This window comes from Balaenoptera musculus, chromosome 9, assembly GCF_009873245.2.
Source record: "Balaenoptera musculus isolate JJ_BM4_2016_0621 chromosome 9, mBalMus1.pri.v3, whole genome shotgun sequence".
Classification (NCBI taxonomy): domain Eukaryota; kingdom Metazoa; phylum Chordata; class Mammalia; order Artiodactyla; family Balaenopteridae; genus Balaenoptera; species Balaenoptera musculus.
Window position 1 is genome coordinate 49,937,327 of NC_045793.1, and position 20,912 is coordinate 49,958,238.

A 20,912-nucleotide genomic window follows, 5' to 3' on the forward strand; every position below is an offset into this window, starting at 1 on the left:
CTCCAAGTCACCTCCAAGCGATCAAGAGCTTGTGCACTTTATTCCATGAGTTCAAATCCAAGTGTGGGTCTCCAACCCAAGTGGTGTTTCCTGTTTCCACCTGTCCACTTTATTACTTGAGTGGTTTGGTAAGACTTGTGGTTATAAGCCACTCTCCCTTTTCTTTTCTTTTTTATTTCCTTTGATCTGACATCCCAGCAAATGCAAGCCTCTGGCTATGGCAGCCGAGAGAAGACATCCTTACCAAGATGTCTCTGGTACTTCAAGAATTACTATGTATGTATTGAATTAAATCAATTTCTGGGAAAAAAAAAAAACAACCCTTTTTTTCCCTGCAGAAAGTAGAATTATTGGCTCTTCTGCAATGATATCATGATAGTTCAGAAAAAGACCCTGATTCAGGCAGTGCTAAGATCACTTTTCTGGAATTCTAGAAATTCTCTTTGGAGATGCAAGACTGTTTTTTATACATATTTCTTCCAGAGTCACCGCCACCCCCAAACCCTATCTCTGATCTTGAACAATCGTGATTCCCAAAGTCACCTGGCCGGTTCTGGTCATCTAGATAACAGAAACTGGTGGGGCTCTCCAAAGGTTCTGCCCCCTTAGGCACACTAAAGTCAACAGGAGGCTCACTTTCTGGAGCCTGCGGGTGCCGCTTGTAAATCCTCCCTTGTACTTCCTTCCTGGGGGTTTAGGAGGGTAACATCCAGGCAAGAGTATGCCCGATTACCCTGTTTTTCTCAGCACCCTGCCTTTCACTAACTTCAATTGCTAACCCTGGAGATGTACAGTTGGAACGCCAGCTTCCAGTGAAGTTCCTAGAGTGCTGTTAAGTAATGCAGCTTTGGCCTTTGGATCTGGACTTGGTGTTGGGACTTAGAATTGCCCAAGGCAAATAGGAAAGGAATGTGCAGTCACCCCAGACTTGGCATCAAAATAAAACGAGAATAGAGGTGGCATATATCCTATGTAACATCCTGTGTCTGCTCTAAAACCACAGTAGCTGTACAAGGTTCATTTTACCTAGAGAAAACTGAAAGACTTGTAAAGTAAAGTAGTTTGGCTAAATGACCTTGAGGTTATTCCTGGCTTTGAAATATTAGGGGGCCTCCAGTTATGCAGGATATCCAAACTACTAAAACCTGGGTTACTCGGTAGATAATCTGAGTACATCAAGTATATTTAAAGACAATAAAGAGACACTTCTGTTAAGCCACACTCATCAGGTCTGCTTACCTCCCATTGGCCAGAACTTGGTCACATGGCCACATCTTGCTGGTTGGGAAATGTAGCCTTTATTACAGGGTGGCCATTTATCCACCTAAAAACAGGGGTTCTTTTACTGTAAAAGGACAGGGGCAATTAGGTCTCAGCCATGTTTTCCTGCCTGGTACTCCAGCCTTCCCCTCTAGGACTGTAGCCCTAACCTGAACAGCAGCAGCAGCCTAACAAGTCTGAGAGCCTTATTTGTCCTGCTCTCTTTGCATCAATTTCTCTTGCCAGTCCCATAGCTTTTATCTTTTACCTCAGGCTGCTGAGTAATAATGCATCTTCCATCCTTTTGCTACTGAGCTCCACTTCTGTAATTATGTAGCCCAGTATCAAAAGCTTGCCCCCTGGGGACTTCCCTGGTGGCGCAGTGGTTAAGAATCCGCCTGCCAATGCAGGGGACATGGGTTCGAGCCCTGGTCCGAGAAGATCCCACGTGCTGCAGAGCAACTGAGCCCGCGTGCCACAACTACTGAAGCTCACGTTCCTAGAGCCCGTGCACCACAACTACTGAGCCTGCACGCTAGTGCCCATGAGCCACAACTACTGAAGGCTGCGTGCCACAACTACTGAAGCCTGCACGCCTAGAGCCCGTGCTCCACAACAAGTGAAGCCACTGCAATGAGAAGCCCACGCACCGCCACGAAGAGTAGCCGCTGCTCACCGCAACTAGGGAAAGCCCACGTGCAGCAACGAAGACCTAACAGAGCCAAAAATTAATTAATTAAAAAAAAAAGAAGCTTGCCCCTTTGGGTGCTGATACTGGACCTCCTGGTTGCCCATTTTTGAGTCAGCTTTTAGCCAAGTCGATAGTACTAGCTAGGTCAGGCAGGGCTGGGAGTCCTAACCAAGTATCGGACATACTGCCTCCCCACACCCCGGACTACATTCATGCCATATCATCTTTCATGGCTCCAGCTGAAGCTATAACTTTATGATAAAGAGAAGTTGGGCAGCTGTAATAGATTACAGACACAGTCAAAGCCACATCAGCACTAAACTGGAGGAGAAAGAAATACTGTGTAAACTTAAGTCTGGTATGGCCATAGAGTAGGTGCTCAATAAATACTTACTGATATATTCATTGGACTACACTGCTCACTGCACGTCCACCAAAGAAATTGGAGATGGTATTTTTGGAAGGCAGAGTAGGGTTGTGGTCTTTACAAGCAGACACGAGTCCACCCTGCCTCCTTCACTAGCTGCCCTTATCTAGAGCCCATTTCTGATGTTAGTAACTCGTGGCGAAATATACTATCAGTCTGCCCTTAGCCACCATACTACACCACAAAAGCAGCTTTAGTGACATGATCAGCAATGTAAACTCCAGAATCAGACTGATCTACTAGCTGTGTGACACAAGCAAGTTACTAGCTCTCTATGCTTCAATGTCCTCATCTGTAAAATGAGAATTATAATAGTATGCACCTCAAGGGGTTGTTGTGGGAATTAAATGAAATAATGCATGGAAAGCATAGACCAGTAAATGCATGAGACCAAGTACTCGATAAATGTTAGCTCTTCAACCTCACTGCCCAGTGCCACAAATCTGGTCACTGGACTTTCCAAGTGAAGGCAGAGAACTGTAGGAGCCACAATTACTGCTGAGCTGAAGAAAAACCTCAATGGAGTGCTTGCCCACTGCCTTTCTTGAGCCCAGATGCCCATCAGCCAGAAGCTTGAAGAAACCCTGCCTAGCAGCTGGGTTTCCTGTTTGGTGGCTTCAGAAAGTGATATGTTTGGGGAATTAGTTAAGAGTGGAACTCTAACTATGGAAATAACATATAAATAGAAAATTGGCAATATCAGATGAATAAGTCACGGGTCTCCTAGTCAAGTTCAGGGATCCTTTACCTTTAGTTCACTGTCAAAGCACTGGGGCATCCAGAAGAGGACTTTCTCTCTGCTCCCTTGAAAGTACTCTCCATCAAGGAACTACTTCTGCAGTGTTCATCCTCCCTGACTTCCTTACCATCTTAACAAGCTCTGTACTTCTTTTACTGATCCCTTTGTCCTGCACTCTACAGTCTCTCTATCCTACACATACGCACATTCTATTCTACTCTCTCCCTTGAGTTCTTTATGTCTTGTCTTCCTTCACAAAAGATAATATTTGGGAATGACACACACAGGGGTATACAAATTGATATTCTGCTGTCACAGTTTAAAAAAAAACACACACACTGCACGGTAACTGGTACATAGTAGGCCCTCAAGTGTTTGTTGAATAAAATCCTCCTTGACCGAACCCTCCAAGGCTGGATGGAGACAGAGTACCTGAGAAGGTGCCCACATCCCTAACTCTGGTGAGAGCTGGAGGCAAGAAAAAGAAATATCATATGTCATCCATATCAAGCCCTAGCTACTGTCTATCTTATACAATAAGAAAATGAAGCTAGGAAAATAATGTAATACAGATTACACAGCTATTTAAGGACGGAACCCAAGCGTGAAGCCTCATCTTCGGCTTTCCAACACAACGCAATTCACTGTGAATGACGTGGGTACAAATACCCCTAACTCCCCAGAGTTGTGAGTCTGTAAGGCTTGAGAGGCAGCAGCCAGCCGCCGCTCCGAGGCAAAGCGGGGCCCTGGATTCAGACCGAGGTCTCCATTTCTGATCTCCAGCAGACTCTCCTGGCTGGGTTTGACATCCACACTTCAATGGGGTGGGCTCCTAGATGGATTTTCTATTCAACAGTACACGGGGTTGGGTCTGTGCTAACTTTATGGGGGAAACACCCTGAAAAGGGGGCCTAGGACTTCACTCCTCCTCTACCCCAGGGCTCCTTGCGGGCGCTTTATTCCCACCTTCCTCCAAGTTCCAGCGAGCCAGGCGGCTCCGGCTCAGGTCTCTGTGCAACTCGGCTCCCAGCGCCTTGATGAGGCGTGTTTAATCTTCCACCCAGATTATTTAACCTCCGCATCCTTGTTAACAAACAGCCATTATTAACGAGATGAGAGACCACATGGGGTGGGCTTCTACAGACAATGCGCGCTCCCTTGGCCTTTCTGCGAGCAAATTCATGATCCTCAGCGACTCAGACGCCCGAGCCCTCCTGCCAGGTCCGCGAGGGAGTCAGGAAACTGTAGAAACCGGGGGATCTGGACCCTTATCCACGACCCCACGCCTGGAGGGTCCGGGCTCTGCAAAACGGAGCTGTACCTCTCCCTTCCTTCCCGGCCTCCCTCCCTCGCTCGCTCTCCCAAGGGATTGCTACAGTGCGTTATAAATTTTACCTTTCCAGTGTGTAGGAGAGGCGAGAGGAGGCTGTGTCCCAGCTCCGGGCCGGCCTGTCCCCGAGGACACCAATTAAAGGCACTAATTGGACAGCAATACATCAAAGTCGCTCCCGGGAGTGGGTCCTCAGAGCGCCAGGAATCCATTAGTTGGGCCTTTGTTTCAAAACACAGAAATACAGAGGAATAAAAAATAAAATAAAAAGCACCTCGACGCGACGGGGGTGGCGCGGGTGCTGTGCCGCGTGGACTCCGCTCTGTGCTCTCTGGGAGCCCCACGCTCTCCTCTCCTACTCCAGGCCCGGCACGTCAAACGATCTTTCCCGCTCGTCTGTTTTGAGCCCACCTCACATTTATCCCCACAGAGCGCCGCCCGGAAAGACTCGATAGCTCCTGGGCCCGCGAACAAACAGAGCCCGTGTAGACGCGGCACACGGTTACCACTAAACGCGCCCGGACCGATTCGGGGGGGAAAACAAACCCACTTCCCCGCGCACACTTCTCAGGGTCTCTGCCTAACCCGGCCGAGGAAGGGGAAGCGGACACATCGGGGAGGCACATGTCACCTCGAAGTCGTGACGCCTCCTGGGCTGCACTGGGGATGCGAGGCGGACAGCTCGGGGGAACCGGCGTCCCCGGGAGGGGTTAGTTCAGCATGCGGGGAGCGGCACTTCGATGGCGGAAGGAAGGAATTGGCTCTTCTTTGCAGAGCTGGATGCCACTCGCAGGCCCGAGGGCACCCGGAGAAGCAGGCCGGGGAGGGGCCCAGGCCCCGCAGGACGTGAGGCGACCCCAGGCGAGCTTCCGGCCCTGGAACGGCGGGGCGAGCGACCCCGTGGAAATAGGGGCGCTTCGGCTGTCGGCTTAGCCCGAGGCCAAGGGTAAGAAGAGACCGAGCGTCCAGAGTCCCGAAGTCCAGCTACCCCGCCCCGTGCGCGCGGCGAGGCCTCCCGACCATTGCGGCCTAGGCCAGAGTATGTCGGACCCTGGTGGATCCCGGGCGTGGCCGAGGCCCCGGCGCAAAGGGCACGGCCTGGGGTCGGTGTCCGCGGGCGCGGTGCCTCCAGATGCGGGGCCCGGGCCACACCGGCCGCCGCCCGGGCCGGGGCGCGGGGGCCTTGCCGCGGCTTCCCGCCAGACCTGAAGCGGGCCTAGGCGAGGGCGGCCCCGGGTCGCCACGGCAGCCAGGGAGCCGGCTGGCGCGCCCGGAAGCCCCGGCCTCACCTGGGAGGAGGAGTGGCTAGAGGCCGAGCCCCCAGCGCCCCTCATCCTGCGGGGGCCACGCCAGATCGCTTCCCTCTAGAAACCAGACTGCAATGACTGCTTTTGATCCCATTTGTTACTAACCCCGGCATTTGTTTTCCATTTTATAAACGCTTCCCTTTAAGTAACTGTCCCTGTTAACAGCGTATACCTTTCAGCAGTCTTCACTGCGCTATAAATAATCTCGATGAAGATGCAAGGATATGACTTTCACAAGATTGGACAATTGATTCAATCTGTGACCCGCGATCGCGAATAATATTGGAAGGCTATTTAAACAGATGAAGGCCTAAATTGTCTTGCTTGTATCTGAATTAATTTCTCATTCATCATCATTATGAAGTGATTGGTCTATTCAAGCTCTTCAGCCTGCTGGAACGGCGTGGGATTTAAATGAGATTGTAACACAATTTAAATGCTCGCCGACTTTAACGAGGCCAATTGAGCAGCTGCAATAAATACAAATATTTTTCTAAACAGCCTTGTTTTAAATAATTACTTAATGCTTTCATGTTATTTTTAAGTGGCAATCTTTCTCTCTCTCCTGCTCAGAATATCACACACTTATTTGCTGAGAAGGCGATTTTGGAAACGACTTTGTGTTTCTGTTTGCTTTGTAGATGGTAGCAAGCGTTTTGCCGTCGCTTTTTTTCCCCCCTTCAGAGTCAACATCTCGGGGTCCACAACCTGGCACAAATGGTGAGCTGGGCCTCGGTTTCGCCCTAATGGGGTCTGAGCCAGGGAAAAGCTGAGTGATGGGAGAAATTTGCCGTTTAGATCAAGTCACTTATCCAGACACGTTTTAGCTGGGACTTGCAAACGAATCCGTGCGACTGCACTTACAAATGACACCCCCAAAGAGTGGCGTCGTTTCTGACTTGTCCTGATGACCATCATCAGCTTGAACAAATCAGAATTCCAGAGTATCTGAAAGGTGTCCCTTAGGAAGTTCAATCTGCCAGCAGTTTGGCTCCCGTGCAAGTCGACTGGAACGGGTGGAGGCTGGCTGAGGATTTCCTTGTTAGGGAACAGGCCCAGAAAGAGAACCTGGCCACAAGGGTTGGTTGGGGGTAGAGTAATTAGAAGAAAATCCCAATTCTTTGGCCCAACCTCCTTTTCCTCCCCCCATTCACTGACACTACTCCCTCTCTCACTCCGGATGACGGTGCTTGGAGAGGATGCTAGGAAGGAAAAGCTCTTTCCACTACGAGAATGCCATTCGTCTGGCCACCCTCGACAACTGTCCGCCCGTGACACCCACGCTCTTCGGCCGACATATGGCGAAGGGTGTTTCCTCGATTGCGGAATAATGGAAGCAACCAAGCGGGAAAAGCCTGGAGAACAAAAGAATCTTTTAAACTTTTGCGAAAGTCCTAGGCTGGGGGTGGGGAGGCACGCGACTGCAGCGGGGACCTAAACTCCCGTTTGCCACTACCGTCTAGGGCCATATCTCCCCTGGGAGGCCTGGGGAGAGAGGGTGCATTTTGAATCACCTCTCCCTCTGCCTGGGATGGGGGCAGAGGGACTCGATGTCTGGAATGTGCCGGCGCGGGTTTCCCGGTTGGGAAAGCAGGGCCGATATAGTCACTAGAGAAATCATTCGTGGGACAGACAACATTGGGGGATGCGATCAAACTGCAGGCCAGGAAAAAAAAATGGGGACAAGGGTGGAGGAACCAAGTGATTTGCTATGTAACTGGGCAATTTAATGCCAGAGTTAAGGAGCTGCTGGCCGGAATCATTTCGTCTTCGGAGGCTCTGCCGAGCTCATCCTCCTTATCCTGTTGTTTAAAATGAGCATTATCCCAAACATATGCAATGCAATCAGTTTGGTCACACTTACAAGAACACGCTTTAATAAGGCAATCAATCACTCGCTAACAAGACGGCGACGGCTCGCGCTGAGCGCGCACTCGGGCTGCTGGGTGGCTGGTCTTCCCTTCCCGGACCGATGGGCCGCGGCTGAGCGCTAGTCCGCGCTCCCAGGCCCCGCTGGGTCCCGAAAAGGTTGAGGAGCCCAGGGAAAGTGTGAGTCGGATGTGAGGTGTCAGACTTAGCGAGGGGTGACCATGGACTCTGGGCCCCAAAGAGGCCTAGGGCAGGGGAGGGGAAGCCAACGGAGCTGGGAGCTCATAGCTACATGAGTCACTAATAGCTGTGTGAGACCAGAGCCTCCGTTTTTCCACCTGCAAAATGGGACCGAGATGGGGGAAAACTAAGTAGAGATGCTCAGAAAATTGAAAAACAAAAACAATAATACGAAAACAACAATGTCAGTCCTATTGCTTGTCTAGCCTTCTCCTTTTACAGATGAAGAGATGGAGGCTGTGGAGGAGCAGGGCCTTGTTCACGATCATCTCCCATCCAGCCCCACCCCCATCACCAAAATGGAAGTATCCGGCCAGATGCTGCTGCCGGCGCAGGCGGAAAAGCCTATTTTTAGGTGTGGGGGTCTGCGAGGGAGTGTGAGTAGTGCGTGCCTAGCACCAAACCGCAAACCCTGGCAAAAGGGAAATTTCATTATGAAATAATGAGTAATTCCTCCTGGCAAGATGTATTGTTATATCTTCCACTGCAATTTGGAGGAAGAGAGGCTCAATTACCCAGAAAATACAGTCAATTAAAGGCTGCTGATTGGACACGAGGCCGGATCATCGATCTTGTACTTTCCAATATTGCTGCAGACACCTCATTTTCCCTCCCTATTAACTGAAAATACGCCTGGCATTACGGCAACCCGCAGCCCATTTACCTGTCGCAAGCAATCTTGGCCCGATGCAAAGTAACCGAGAAATTTGCCGGGGTTTGGCACCTGGAGCTGCCCAACTGCAGAGGGAGCTGCGCAGGGCTGGGGGGTGGGGTGAGTGGCAGAGAGGATACTGGAAACCTCAGCACAAGGCTTTGCTTGGGAGGGCGGGGAGTGCTATGTTTGGGAGGGTTTGCTCTAAACCCCAAGGAGGGATGGAGGCAGATTAAAGAGTCCCCGCCTGCCCATGGATACACCAGCAGAGGACCCTTGAGTCCATGCAATCCTGAGCGCCCAGCCTGCTGAGGACACCCATCTCTTCAGAGACAGCCACAGTGGCTCTCCTATGGGGACAGAGGATGACAATGAGGTGGCCACTCAGCACTGTCTGTCCCTTTGCCCTGACCAGAATTCCATCCTTGGAGATGACTTCCAGCCTGAAGAAGATTCAAACCCTCCCATCCCAACTCAGGAGTCCTCCTCCCTCCTCTCCCCTCACCCTAAGATGCAGACCCAGCTTGACCAGCAAACCCAGCTCTCTGCAGTGCTCAAGCTCCACCCCCACTACCTCATTCGTCTCCACCTTGGATTGGGGTGGAGGTAGGATCCACAGAGACCAGAGTCCAGAGTCCTCTTTCCTCAAAGGGTTGGGGCAACTGGAGAAGGAACCATCAGGGTGAGCCCCTGATGGGATCAGCGCTCTGCTGGGCCAGTTGAGCCAAGTCTCCTAGCAGGCACAGAATTAAGCAAACTTACACCCCAGGGCAGCTCAGCTCAGAACCCTCCTTCTCCACCTCTGTGCAATGTCCATTGGGAGCCTCCCAATGCCCAATAGAGGCTTGGGAGACTGTGTGTCCATCTTTTGACTCCTTGCCTACCCAAGCCTATGACAGCTGAACCAGTAATTTAAAAGGAGTTAACATACTGCCTGCTGCCAAAAAATTTAAAATGCTAAAGTGAGAATCATATCCAGCTTTATTGCAACATGGTCAACAAATTGTAACAGCGAATTCTTTGGGCGACAAAGGAAAACCAAATCAAATTCATTCCCTACAGGAAGAACCACTCCCTCCCAGTCAGGGTGAAACTTGCCTTGGGTGTGGGGGGTGGGTACAAGTTCTCCTCTCAAAAATTGGCTGCAAGAATGACTGTGGAAGTGAGAGTTTGGGAGTGGTTCCCAAACAAACCCTGGTGGAGGGGAGAGGCAAGGTCCCCAGAAGGGGCAGAAGGCTCCCGCTAGTAATTGGAAAGTCAAGCCCCATTGGCAGCTTGGGAGACAGAAGAATGTAAAATGCCAAATGCAAAGGGAAGGGCCAGAAAGCTCCTGGTGAAGGGAAGGCAAGGGCTGGAAATTGCTTCTAATTTGCCACCAGATACTGAGGGAGAGCAATGAGGTCCCTGCTCCCTAAGCTCTTCCCTGGGCGCCTTGTTAACAGCTCAGCTCTGGGCTCCACGGCCAGCCAGCCGCATGGTGATCATATTATACATTCAACATTCAAAAGCCCTCCTCACACACATCACTTGCTAATCAGGGTGTGTGTTGGGCTCAGGGAGAAGAGGCTTGGTAGAAGCTGCCAGGGGAGCCTGGGGTATCTGCAGCCTCCCTGCCCTCGGTACACAAAAAGTAGGGGTGGAGATGAAGTTACAAGAGAGATATCAAGAAGCTAGGAGAGAGGAAAGAGATCAGGTGGTGGTAGATGCTAGAATCAGAAAGTATTGTGTAGCTGAGGCTCCAGGAGGGTCAGAGAGCCCCCAGCTTCCTTGGGAGGGCCAGGATTCTCCGCCGTAGTAAGTCCTCTCCCTCTTTCTCCTAGATGGCTGGTGCTTTGCCATCCACGAGCCCCTTGCCGTGCCTTGGAAAAGCTGGCAGATTAATCTCTACCTGCTTTGCATACACAGCATTTTGTTCCGAGAGACAGCAATTTCCCTTTGCATTGCGTGGGCTTGGCCTTGGCAGGGGGAGGGGTTCCGGGTGAGAAAGGGGTTGGGGGTGGGGGGCTGGGGAGCTTAGGGGCTGCATATCGGTTGCTGTTGCAGCTAAGTTTGTTTAGCTTTGGAGCCACGGCCTCAACCCGGGTCAGGGGGAGTGCGGCCGGTGAAGGACGGCAAAGAGGCGCCACCCCAGAGGAAGGTCTCTCAGCCACGGCCTCCCCACCCCCACTCTTGCTCCCCAAAAGCGCCAGCCACGGCCGCTTCCCGGGCGTCCCGATGCTCGAGGCCAAATCCCGCTGGTCCTCTTTGGCCCTCTTCTTTCCCCTCGGTACCCCGGGGGCGGGGAGGGGCGCTGTCTTGAGTCCCCGGGGGTTGCCCACGGGCGTCCTGGAGCCGGCTGCCGGCGGGCGGCCCCTTATCTCGTGAGGGGCACCTCCTCCCTCTGGTCCAGCGCCACAGAGGAGGCCTTGCTGAGCACGGAGGGCGCGAAGGTGAGGAAGGAGTCCGAGCGGGAAGTGGAGGCACAGGTGAAGTCCGAGGCAGCGGCGGCGGCGCGGGGCGCCAGCCCGTTGGCCGGGCCGCCGTGGCAGGCGAGGCAGGAACAGGGACCGCCGGCCGCGGTGCCCAGTCCGTGCGCCGGGCCCGGGTAGAGCGGCGGGTGGCGGAAGGCGCACAGCAGTTCGGGCCGCGGGTAGGGCTGCGAAAGCACGCGGAAGGTGTCGAGCGGCCGCAGCGGCCCGCTGAAGGGCGAGGCGGCGGCGGACGCGGCGGACGCAGCGCCCAAGCCCACGGGCGAGTAGTAGGGCAGGGGCAGGTGCGACGGGAAGGGGTAGGGCAGGCCGCCCGCGGCCGCCGCGTGGCTCATCATGTACGTGTAGAAGGCTGGGTCGGCCGGGTGCGGCCAAGTCATGGCCAGCCGCTGCCGCTTGTCCTTCATGCGCCGGTTCTGGAACCACACCTGGCGGGGAGGAGAGGAGCGGGTTCGGCGGCCGCGCGGGCCCGTGGCGCAGAGCCCAGAAGTCCCGCCCCACTGCGGGCGGCGGTGCCGGCAGCACAGGAAAGAGCGGAGGCGGAGCCCCTCTGGGCGGGGGCAGATGCAGATCCCACCACCACCCCCTGGAGCTGGAATCCCTCCCGGAGAGGCTCAGGGAGCCACTCCAGTCTCTGTCCCTCCTTCCCTCTGCCCACGCCGCCAGGACGCCGGAACCCGGTGTGGATGGGAGGGTAGTGGGGGCACCGAGGACTCCACCGGTCTGAGGCGGCGGGCAGAGATTCCCCAGAAACATGTCCCTTTCCTGCTGCTCTCCCATGGGGCACTTCCTTGTCACCTGCACAGGCACTTCATCCCCGCTGTTTATTTGGCTAGGAAAGGGACAGTCAAGTGCATGGCAGCCGTGCTCGCCTAGGGACCGTCAGGTGGGCAAATCTGCTGGCACCTGGCACCTGCACCAGGCCTAGACACCCCCGGCCTAGCTGCCATGTGGGCAGGGAGACTCCAGGCCCCAATTCCTAGCTAACGATTCAGGAAGTGGGAAGTTGGTATTTACTTCCTCCTGACTGGGTGCACCCCGTCTCCCTGGTCCCTGGAGCTCTTACCTTGATTGTGGTTTCCGGCAGGTTTAGAGCAGCCGCCAGCTCACATCTCCGAGGCCTGGATACATAGTTCTCCCTGTAGAATTCCTTCTCCAGCCGTGCAATCTGCTCCCGGGTGAAGGCAGTACGGTACCGTCGCATCTGGTCACTAGCACTGCAGGCCAAGGTGCCCTGGGAGCCACCGCTGCCATTGCTTTTGGGAGCCTCGCCGCTGCCATTGGGACTGCTGGCCAGTGCCTCGGAGCCAGGCCCTGTGCAGGGAGCCCAGAGTATACGTACACACAGAACACAAAACAGACACACAGACACTGCTCATGTGGGGCTGTAGGCCAAGGGTGTGTATGGAGGGGGTGATGGAAAGGGACATTCCCCCTCTCAGTAGCCTCAGACTCTGCCTCTGCTGGGGTGGCAGGGACTTTGAGAACCCAGGAATGGAGGACAGAGGCTCACCATTCAGAGGAGCACATAGCAGCCATTAGGCCTGGCTGGGCTGCTGTTTGGGAGGCCTCTCTGTAAGGCCTGCTGGGTACAAAATCCCCAGCCGCCCTGGCTACCTGCCTTGGCGCGCAGGGGAGATGCAGCCGCTCTGAACTTTCTGCCCACCATTGACAGGTGTGGTCAAGGATATGCATATCTGACAGGCAAGTGAGTTGAGATGCACCTTTGTGCTGGAGTGTTGCAGGAAGTTGGGCAGGGACCGAGTTTCCTTGCTTTGTGTGCCAGGCTGCGGTGCAGGTGTGGGAATGTGCACTAGGCTGCATGTGTTGTGGGAATGGCACAGGAGTGTGTGTATGAGTATCCTATTACCTCACTATGTATGAATGGAGCACGGATTATTCTGAGAGTATGCTATGCTTAGTCTGGGTTGAGTGGATAAGATGGTAATGGGTGGATGTGGGTACTCGACAAGGTGTTGGCTGCCAAGGCCAGGGGGTGGTTTTTCTTCCATACCAGGCTCTTCTCACCCACCTGCACGGCTTTGTGGAGGAGTGTCTGCTGGTGCGCTCTTTCAACTAGCTTTCCACCCCTCTCAGGGAGACTCCCTTCCTGCTCATTCACCCCCCCTCCCCGCTAGCCCCTGGTCAGGGAGGGGTTCTCCAGTTACAGCAGTGTGACAGCCCCCCATATGAGTGTAACCCAAGGAAGGGTGGGGCTCCTGCCCCCTGCAGCTCCTTTTCCTTTGGGTGGAGAAGTGGGACTAGGAAGGAAAGGGGAAGGGGGGAGGGCCAGAGCTCTGCCTTTTCAAATGCAACCGGAGACCAAAGGCAATTAGATCATTGGGACCATTTCCGACCTGGCGCCACCGAGCCCGGGAAGTGACAAGGTAATTTGGACCTCTGACCGACGTGCAAACTGGTCGAAGGGCCGCAGCACCCGGGCGCCCGAGTTGGCCGCGATTTTACGGTCCTTTATGGACTCCCGGCTTCCGCGCCTGGATGCGCCTTACACCCCGCCAGCCACAAACTGCCCGGACCCGCGTTTGATCTCGCCCACGCCGGGAGAAGGTGTCTTCCCCGCGCCGTTGAAGCAGTACCTCAAAGCTCTGGGGGGGTTGGGGTGCACTTTGAATCCCCCTTAAGCCCAGGGCTTGCGTCTCCCTCCTTCCCCCAAAGCACAGCTGTCACCCTCAGTCCCGCCAATGCCAGAGCACAGAAGGAGACCCCCCGCCAGGGCGCAGATAGCGGGGGAGAGCTGCTCAGGTGGGTCCCCCCAGCCACCCTGCCCTGGGGGAAAGGAGTGTCTTCCTCTCCTCCAGAGCTGAAGTGGAAGGTGGGCGCGTTGGGAGGCCGGGGGAGAGAAGGGGCGCGGTGGCTACCTTTGCTGTGCTGGTACTCGGCGTTCCCCGTGGCGCAGTCCGGGGTGCAGCTCACCTCGATTTCTTCATAGAAATCCGACTCGGTGTCCGAGCTGCTGGGTTGCCCCTGGCCTGGGAGGCTGTCGGCGGAGGCAGCCGGAGGTCCGGGGCCGAGCACTGCGGCCCCGGCGGCCCGCGACTCGGCGCCCGGCCGCGCAGCGCTGCCTGCTAGTCCGTCGACCGGCTCCTCTTCCAGGCCTCCCCCGCCGCGCTCCCGGGCGGCCGGAGGACCGGCCCGCGGGCTCAGGCAACCACGGGGCACCATCTTCTCGGGCGGCTCGGGCAGCGGGCTGCCCACGGCTTCGGACAAATTGGAGACCCTCTTGCCAACCAGAGTGCCAAGCTGACCCCCATCCAGAAACATAACCATGTCCTTTCGGCTCTCCATCCCGGGCTCTCAGAGGGGGGAGGGGGAAAGCCCCAAGTGAGCTCCTAGCCCCCCGGCTCCCTGGGTCCCCAGCGGTCCGACAGATCTTGGCTGCGGGTGGGAGAAAGAGGCCAGGCGACTGGGCGAGCGCGGAGCGGCCGGAACGCGGTGTCGACGGTGACAGCGGTGGTGGCGGTGGGGAGCTGGGGGTCACCTTGTGATGCGAGCGCTCCTCTGTGCCGCACCGCCTCTGGGAGGAAGCCCCATTGCCCTCTTCTTTCTAAGCTGTCATCCTCCTGCTGCAATCGTCATTACAGTACCGCTGGTGACGCCACTCGGCGAGCGCAAGTGGATAAATAGAAACGTCTGCTACAGCGAAGATGAAAGGAGACCCGCAGCTAATGGCTCGGCAGTGATGCGCCAGGTGTGGGCCTCGCTCGAATGGGGAGGAGAGTGTGAAAACAGAGAGACACACACACTGAGAGAGGGAGACACCCAGGCAGAGGGGATGCAAATGGAATTCCGCAGAAAGAAAAGACAGCTTAACGCGGTGAGTTCCGCAGAGGCTGCGGGACTCGGTGATTGAATACGCTTTTGATATATATATTTTTTATTGTTGTTCGGGCTTTCGTTTTCTTTACTTGGTGCCTTGTTCTAACACCGATGAGAGAATCCTTAACTGCATTTTAGAAGTGTGAAGGCTGATTCACAAGCCTCACTTCTCTCGTCATTATTACAACTGCCTGTCCCTGGCGAGCTAACCTCGCCCGGGCTCCAACGTCTTTTTTACCAGCTACTGAAAAGCATATTCCCTCCCCCGCAAGTTGTCTGGAGAGCTTGAGCCTGGGGTCTCTTTCCTCCCTCCTCCTCCCTCCCAGCCCCTACCCCCAGCTGTCTCCTTCCTCCTGGGAACCAAAAGAGAACTTTGCCATTTTTCTTCCCCAAGAGGCAAGAGATAAATGTCTTAATATTTTTCTTTAAAGACGGCCTTGGCTGCTGACTCCAAATGTTCGCTTTTTTTTTTTTTAATCCCCCCCTCCCCATCTAGGTGGCCTTAAGCTTTCCACAGCCCAGCTTGACCTCCAGAAGGCTATTCATGGAAGAAATCGCTTTCCCATTTGCTCGGGCCTCGCCTGCACTTCAGGTATGTAGGGTGGGGAGAGGTTCTAAGGGTGGCCTTTTTTCTTCTCTTGCCTGTATTTTAAGGTATTTGTTCAGAGTCAACGAATTCCCCCGAAACAGGTTTTGGGAGTTCAGAAGCGCCGGCAAATGCGGCCCCCGCAGTGGCAGCGGCAGCGGCAGCGGCAGCGGCAGAGGCAGCGGCAGCGGCAGAGGCTCCTAGCTGGGAGAAGGTGTTATTCTCACCCAGAGATTTGGGGCAGGGGTCGAGAACGACCAGCACGCAGTATTGGGGTTCACAGAGGGTTGACTCGCAGGGTTCTCCCTCACGCCCTGCCCCGGGGCTTTGGTCCCCTGATCCAAAAGTGGGTGGCGTTGGGAGAGAAGTCATCGAAAATGCCATGAAAGCACAAGTGACTGGGGTTCTCATCAATCGTTGCGAACAGAAAGGGGACCCCCATGGCAGGGCTGGGGGGCGTGAGCAGTGCTGAATATATTTGGGAACAGCCACAGGCTCCCTCTCAGGTCTTCTTCCAGGGAAGGTGGAACCCGTTAGGAAAACTGACCCCTTGCCAGCTTTGAGCAAGTGTGTCTGGGCCAGGTAGGTGGGCTGGGTCTCTCCCCACTTTGCTGAGGCTGGGAGGCAGGCCCCTTCTTGGCTCTGCAACCCTACAACTCTCCTTTCTCTGTCCCCTCCTCAGAGCTTCTAGCGCTAAGCTGACAGCCGCAAAAGTCTGCCTTGCACCACCTCCTTCTATGTGTTCCAAGACAAAGCCCCAACTTCTGAAATTCTAAAGAAAAGTCCCTCTGTCACTAAGTTGTTTTCTTTTTTTTTTTTCTGGTCTTCTATCTCTTACTTTTCTCTCCTCCTCCTCCTCCTTTTTCTTTTTCTCTACTCCTCTGTCTCTTCCCCCTGCCTCAGTCTTCCTATCTGTGGGCTTCCAGAGGTGGAGGAAGCAAGGAAACACAAAGTCCCTTCTCAAGTCCTGCCTTTGACTTCTCCCCCATTCCATAAGAAGATGCTCATTAACCTCCCCTCGGGGTGGGGTGTGCAGAAGGATCTGGACGGTAATGTTTGCACAAACGTCTCCACTCCCTGGAACTCCCAAAGCCACCAGGTGCTGAGCACTGCTAGCCCCAAAATCCTGGAGAATATTTTACAGGTGAGAGGAGCAATTGGGATCAGATCCCAGAGACTTTTGCCCGGGTGCAGAGTTGTCCTAGGATTCTGTGGTGCCCTGTGCTTTCCCGCTGGTAGCCAGAGGCTGAGGGAGCACTTGGCTTGCTCTTTCCTTCCTGTCAAAGTCGAGCCACCAGCGTTTGTGTTAGATCTGCCACTGTCCTCCACCCTCGGGAGGGCCCTTCCAGCACTGGGCCTGGGGCGCGCCTTCCCTCCCCCCCTTCATCCCCCGCAGCCCTCCACCAACTTACAGCCGGCCCCGCTGTGCTCACCTCCATGAGGCCAGTTCCTCAGAGGGACTCCCGGCTCCCCGCCCCGCCCCGCCCCGCCCCGCCCCGCCCCCACTTTGCATTCAATGGGAGTGCTCTGCGTTTGATCCTCTTTTCCTCTGGGTTTTCCCTGCGAGATGAAAGCGGAGTAAGATTGAAAGATCAAGAGGTGCCACTTGCGTCTCCTTCCTGGGTCCGGCCCATCCGAGCGGGGCTTCCCCTTGCGTCCCAGGAGGAAGGAGGCTCGAGCCCGGGTTCAGCCTCTCCGGTAGGGGGGCTGCCTCCTCCGGGCTTCGGAGCTGAAGCTTCAGGGACGCCCCATTCCTCTCCCGATTCCTGCCTCCGCCCTTTCAAAACGCCTCAATTTTCCCTGTCTTTAGGGGCCTAAGGTGCCCCCGGGCGCAAGAGGGGAAAAAAAAATTTTTTTTAACCAAATGTCACTTCTTCCAAAAGCATCTTTCATCAACATCAGATGAAGAGGTCGAATTTTTAACAAGAGAAAGAAGAAAACAGGAGGGACTCGATAAGAGCACTGTTTCTGGTTGGGGTTTTGTCTGTGGTTTTTTTTGGGGGGGTGGTGTTTGTTTCTGTTTGGTTGGTTTTTTGGTTTAGGGGGAGGCGTTTTAATAGCGTGGTTATCACTGTGTCATGAAGGTTATTCCCTACTCGGCAGGAGAAAAAAGGTAAATTCGCAGAGGGGATGAAGCCCGCGTCGCCGAGGTCTGGGCAACCTCATAAAAGCAGAGAGGGGGTGATAGCAGCCTAACTGGGGTCCGGCCCGGGCCCCCACGGCTTCTCACCTCCCTCGGCGGGGAGGACAACCCCCTCCCCTCCGCGGGCCTGCTGTCCCCTCCCCCGCTGGGGCGGCGGTTTTAGGTCCAGCCGGCTCCTCAGGGATTGAAATTCTCCGGACTTCAAAAGCTCGCGGCTCCGCTTCCGCCCGGCTGGGCTGGGCAGGGGGTGGGTGGGAACCCCGGGGAGGCGACGCGGAGATAAGATGCGCGGGTTGTGTTAAATGGAATCGGAAGCCGGGCCTGGGCACAAGACGCGCTGATTCGCTGCAGCCTCTTCGCTTCACGAGAAAACCCTGGCTCCGGAGAGCGGCGGCAGGGGGTAGGGAACGCCTCAGTGGCCTGCGGACCCTCTCGGGGCCATAGTCTGAGGCCCTGAGTACCCTCTCCAGCCAGCTGCGGGGTCTCCCGGCAGCAAGCACGAGTCCCCGCCGAAAGGAAGGGGCGAGGAGACCTGGGACAGGGGAATAGGGTTCGGGAGCTGATTTGGCTGCTTCAGTGCCAGCAAAATTTTGATCAGGAAAAAGTTGTTTTCGCTTCTCACTTTAGTAAAACGTAAGAACAAAGGGAGCTTCCCTTTAAACAATAAGCGTCGCCGGGCTGCCGGGGCATTGATTTGGGGTCCTCGGTCATCTTCCAAGCTGTGGCGCGCGGGCTGTGGCCGTCGAAGTACCCGCGCGGCTGGGTCGCCTCTGCTGTAATAGTGGGAGGTGAGGGGACTTCTGGCGGTCGGTCCCCGTCTCATCCCTGGCAGCTGCCGATGCCCATCTGGGAACCCAGAGCCCAGAGGTACCGCAGGGTGGGCCCCGCTGGGAACAAGGTCCACTGGATCTCAGATGCCCAGAGGTCGGGTTTTTCGAGGATGGGGTGGGGAGCGGTGCGGATCATCCCTGCCCACTTCCCCCCACCCCTTGCCCACCGTGCAGGGGGAGTTGGTGGCAATGGGCCTGCAGTGGGCTCCACAGAACAGTTTCTCCTTGGGGCAGCAGAACCTGCGGCTTCTGGAACTCCCAACAAGCGCCCCCTTCTCTCTGCACCTCCTGGAGTGAAGGCACCAGGGACAGGAAACTGGTGGCTCTCACCACCCCACCACTCCTGCTCCTCAGGTCCTCGCAGCCAGCCAGTACTGCAGCCACTCTTGCTTCTACACCTGTCAACCCTAGGCTCCTGTGGGCCTGAGCCCGGGGGCATCCAAGCCCTGAGCTTGGGACTATGAACTGACAGCCCACATCCTTACACCTACCACCTGCCCATCCGGGAGCTGGAGGACCAAGGGCAGGACTGGAGTCCTGAGGACCTCCCCAGGCTCAAGGCTTGCTCCTTCCTCAAGCCACCAGCTGGAAGGGCCCAAGTTCTGGTCAAGTAATTCCCCAACACGCAAGCACCCAAAGACACAGACATCCCCCTCCCCTATCTTAGCAGAGATGGTATGGGTTTTTTTCACCATTGGTGTCCTGAAATTTGCTTTCATTGCAAAGTGCATTGATGCCCATTTCTCCTTTAATCTACATAGCACTTCCTTTAAAAGACCTCAACAAGCAGCAGCGCCTTTTCTCCCACACAGATAGGGTGACCGGTGGTCTTGACTCATGGCCAGGGCCTGGCTGAATGTTGGACCCTGGACTAATGCTCCTTCCAAGTCCCTGTCCCTCCCTGGCGAGCAGGGATGCCCAAACACCCAACAGTGCCTTAACTCTCCATAAAGCATCCTCCACAAACCCCCAGGCTTTTCTGGGATCAAGCTGGGTCCAGGGGCCTCACAGAGAGGGTGCCCACCCGCCCCCAGAATCAGAAGGCTCAAGACCCACATACCTGGGCTGTCCTCACCCTGCTCCTCCATGATTTCCCAGGAGGGCAAAGAGGAACCCCATGTGGAAGTCTGGAAGCCCCACATGATAAAGAGCAGTCACTGTTCTAAGCATTTCATCTGTATTAGCTCTTTTCATTGTCACAACAGGCCCTAAGGAAGATATTATGAATCATCCCTATTTTCTGAAGCACAGAGAGGAGGATCATATATAAACGACTCAACTCCCATCCCTCTAACTTCAGGTCCACACTCAAAACTGGAGCCATTAGAAAGTGCCAGGCATCGCATTCTGAACCTTTCCTTCCAAAAACTCCACTTGTGTTTTTTTTTGCCAAGGCCTTTTCTCCTCCGTACTCCCAGAGAAATTCATAGGGGCTAGGAGAAGTGTGTGTTGCAGGCATTGTGGGGGTGTGGGGGTGTGGGGAGAGGTGTAGGCAACTAACCTCTAGCCACTCACTTTGGGCATGAAGGAGAGTAGAGAATAAAATGGCCCAAAGCCATTTGGAAACTTGTCCCAGAGAAGTCCTCCAGGCCTTACCCTCTTTTAAGAAAGGGATCAGAGGCTGGGTGGGGATTATGCATGATCTGCAGAGTGGCTGGAGTCACCCTTAGGGATGTGGGGTAAGAGAGACTAACTGATCTACTCAAGCAGGTGGGTAGAGTCTTCAGGGCCTGAATTCCAAAATAGGAATGTCACTGCAGCAGCTGGTTCTGGAGACCCTAAGACACAAAGTCTGGTCCATCTTTGACCATTACAATCCACTGAGGCCCTGAGCACCTATCTGGAAAGGGGCAAAACTCATCAGGCTTACCTAACCAGTTGTAACATCTTGGGAGTCATGGCCATTCACATATCTGGCAAACCTCTCTCCAGAAAAGTGCACAGAGACATTGAAGTTAGCCTTCAGTTTCCAAGATTCCCCTACCCTCTACAGCCCCTATAGAGCCACCAAACTTCAGACACAATTGCCTGATCCCTTTGATAGGGGGTATGGCTTTACCAGATGTTTTCCCTTAGATGGCAGCTACCTCTCTCCACCTGTCTTCCAGGATTGATTGGCCCAAGGGACAAAACCTAAGGGACTGGCTAGGCCTCCCCACGCATCCTCCAGGCTCTGCACATGCCTGCATTTAAAACCAGACCCTGGAGGTGCATCTGGGTGGAGAGAATGGCGGCGCTGGTGATTCTGCTGTAAAAGGCAGGACTTAGTTTGGGCTGACCTTCCCTGGGGATTAAGGGCAATCCAGAGTGCAAGGAAGTGGCAGTTATTATGGAGTCCCACATGCCATGGGTTGCTCTCCCTCCTGGGTGTGGTGGGGGGTGGCGGTAGTAGTCCTTTGGTTTCATTTTTAATAGATTTTGATCGGGCACAAACCCTTTCCAAGCTTCCTGGACTGCCCAAAGGCCAAAAGAGCCTGACAGCTCCCCTCCCGCTCCCAGTGGAGCGCCGCCCCCCACTCTCACCCTGGTGCTG

At 54.9% G+C, this 20,912-nt stretch overlaps 1 protein-coding gene across 1 annotated transcript; it reads right to left on the reverse strand.

Moving 5' to 3' along the window:
* Nucleotides 1-9,539: 9,539 nt before the first annotated feature.
* EVX1 (even-skipped homeobox 1) lies at nt 9,540-14,289 on the reverse strand. The gene is made up of 3 exons (XM_036863880.1): nt 13,863-14,289; nt 12,050-12,297; nt 9,540-11,411 (listed from the first exon to the last, which is right to left on the reverse strand). Exons 1-3 carry the CDS (start codon nt 14,287-14,289, stop codon nt 10,869-10,871), a joined length of 1,218 nt encoding a protein of 405 aa, XP_036719775.1. The 3' UTR covers nt 9,540-10,868.
* Between the last annotated feature and the right edge of the window lie 6,623 nt (nt 14,290-20,912).

Coding starts and splice junctions, on each gene's coding strand:
- EVX1 (XM_036863880.1), bottom strand. CDS start 14,289: ATGGAGAGCCGAAAGGACATGGTTATGTTTCTGGATGGGGGTCAGCTT. Junction 12,298..13,862: donor CGAGTACCAGCACAGCAAAG/GTAGCCACCGCG, acceptor CTCCCTGCACAG/GGCCTGGCTCCGAGGCACTG. Junction 11,412..12,049: donor TGCCGGAAACCACAATCAAG/GTAAGAGCTCCA, acceptor CCTCCCCGCCAG/GTGTGGTTCCAGAACCGGCG.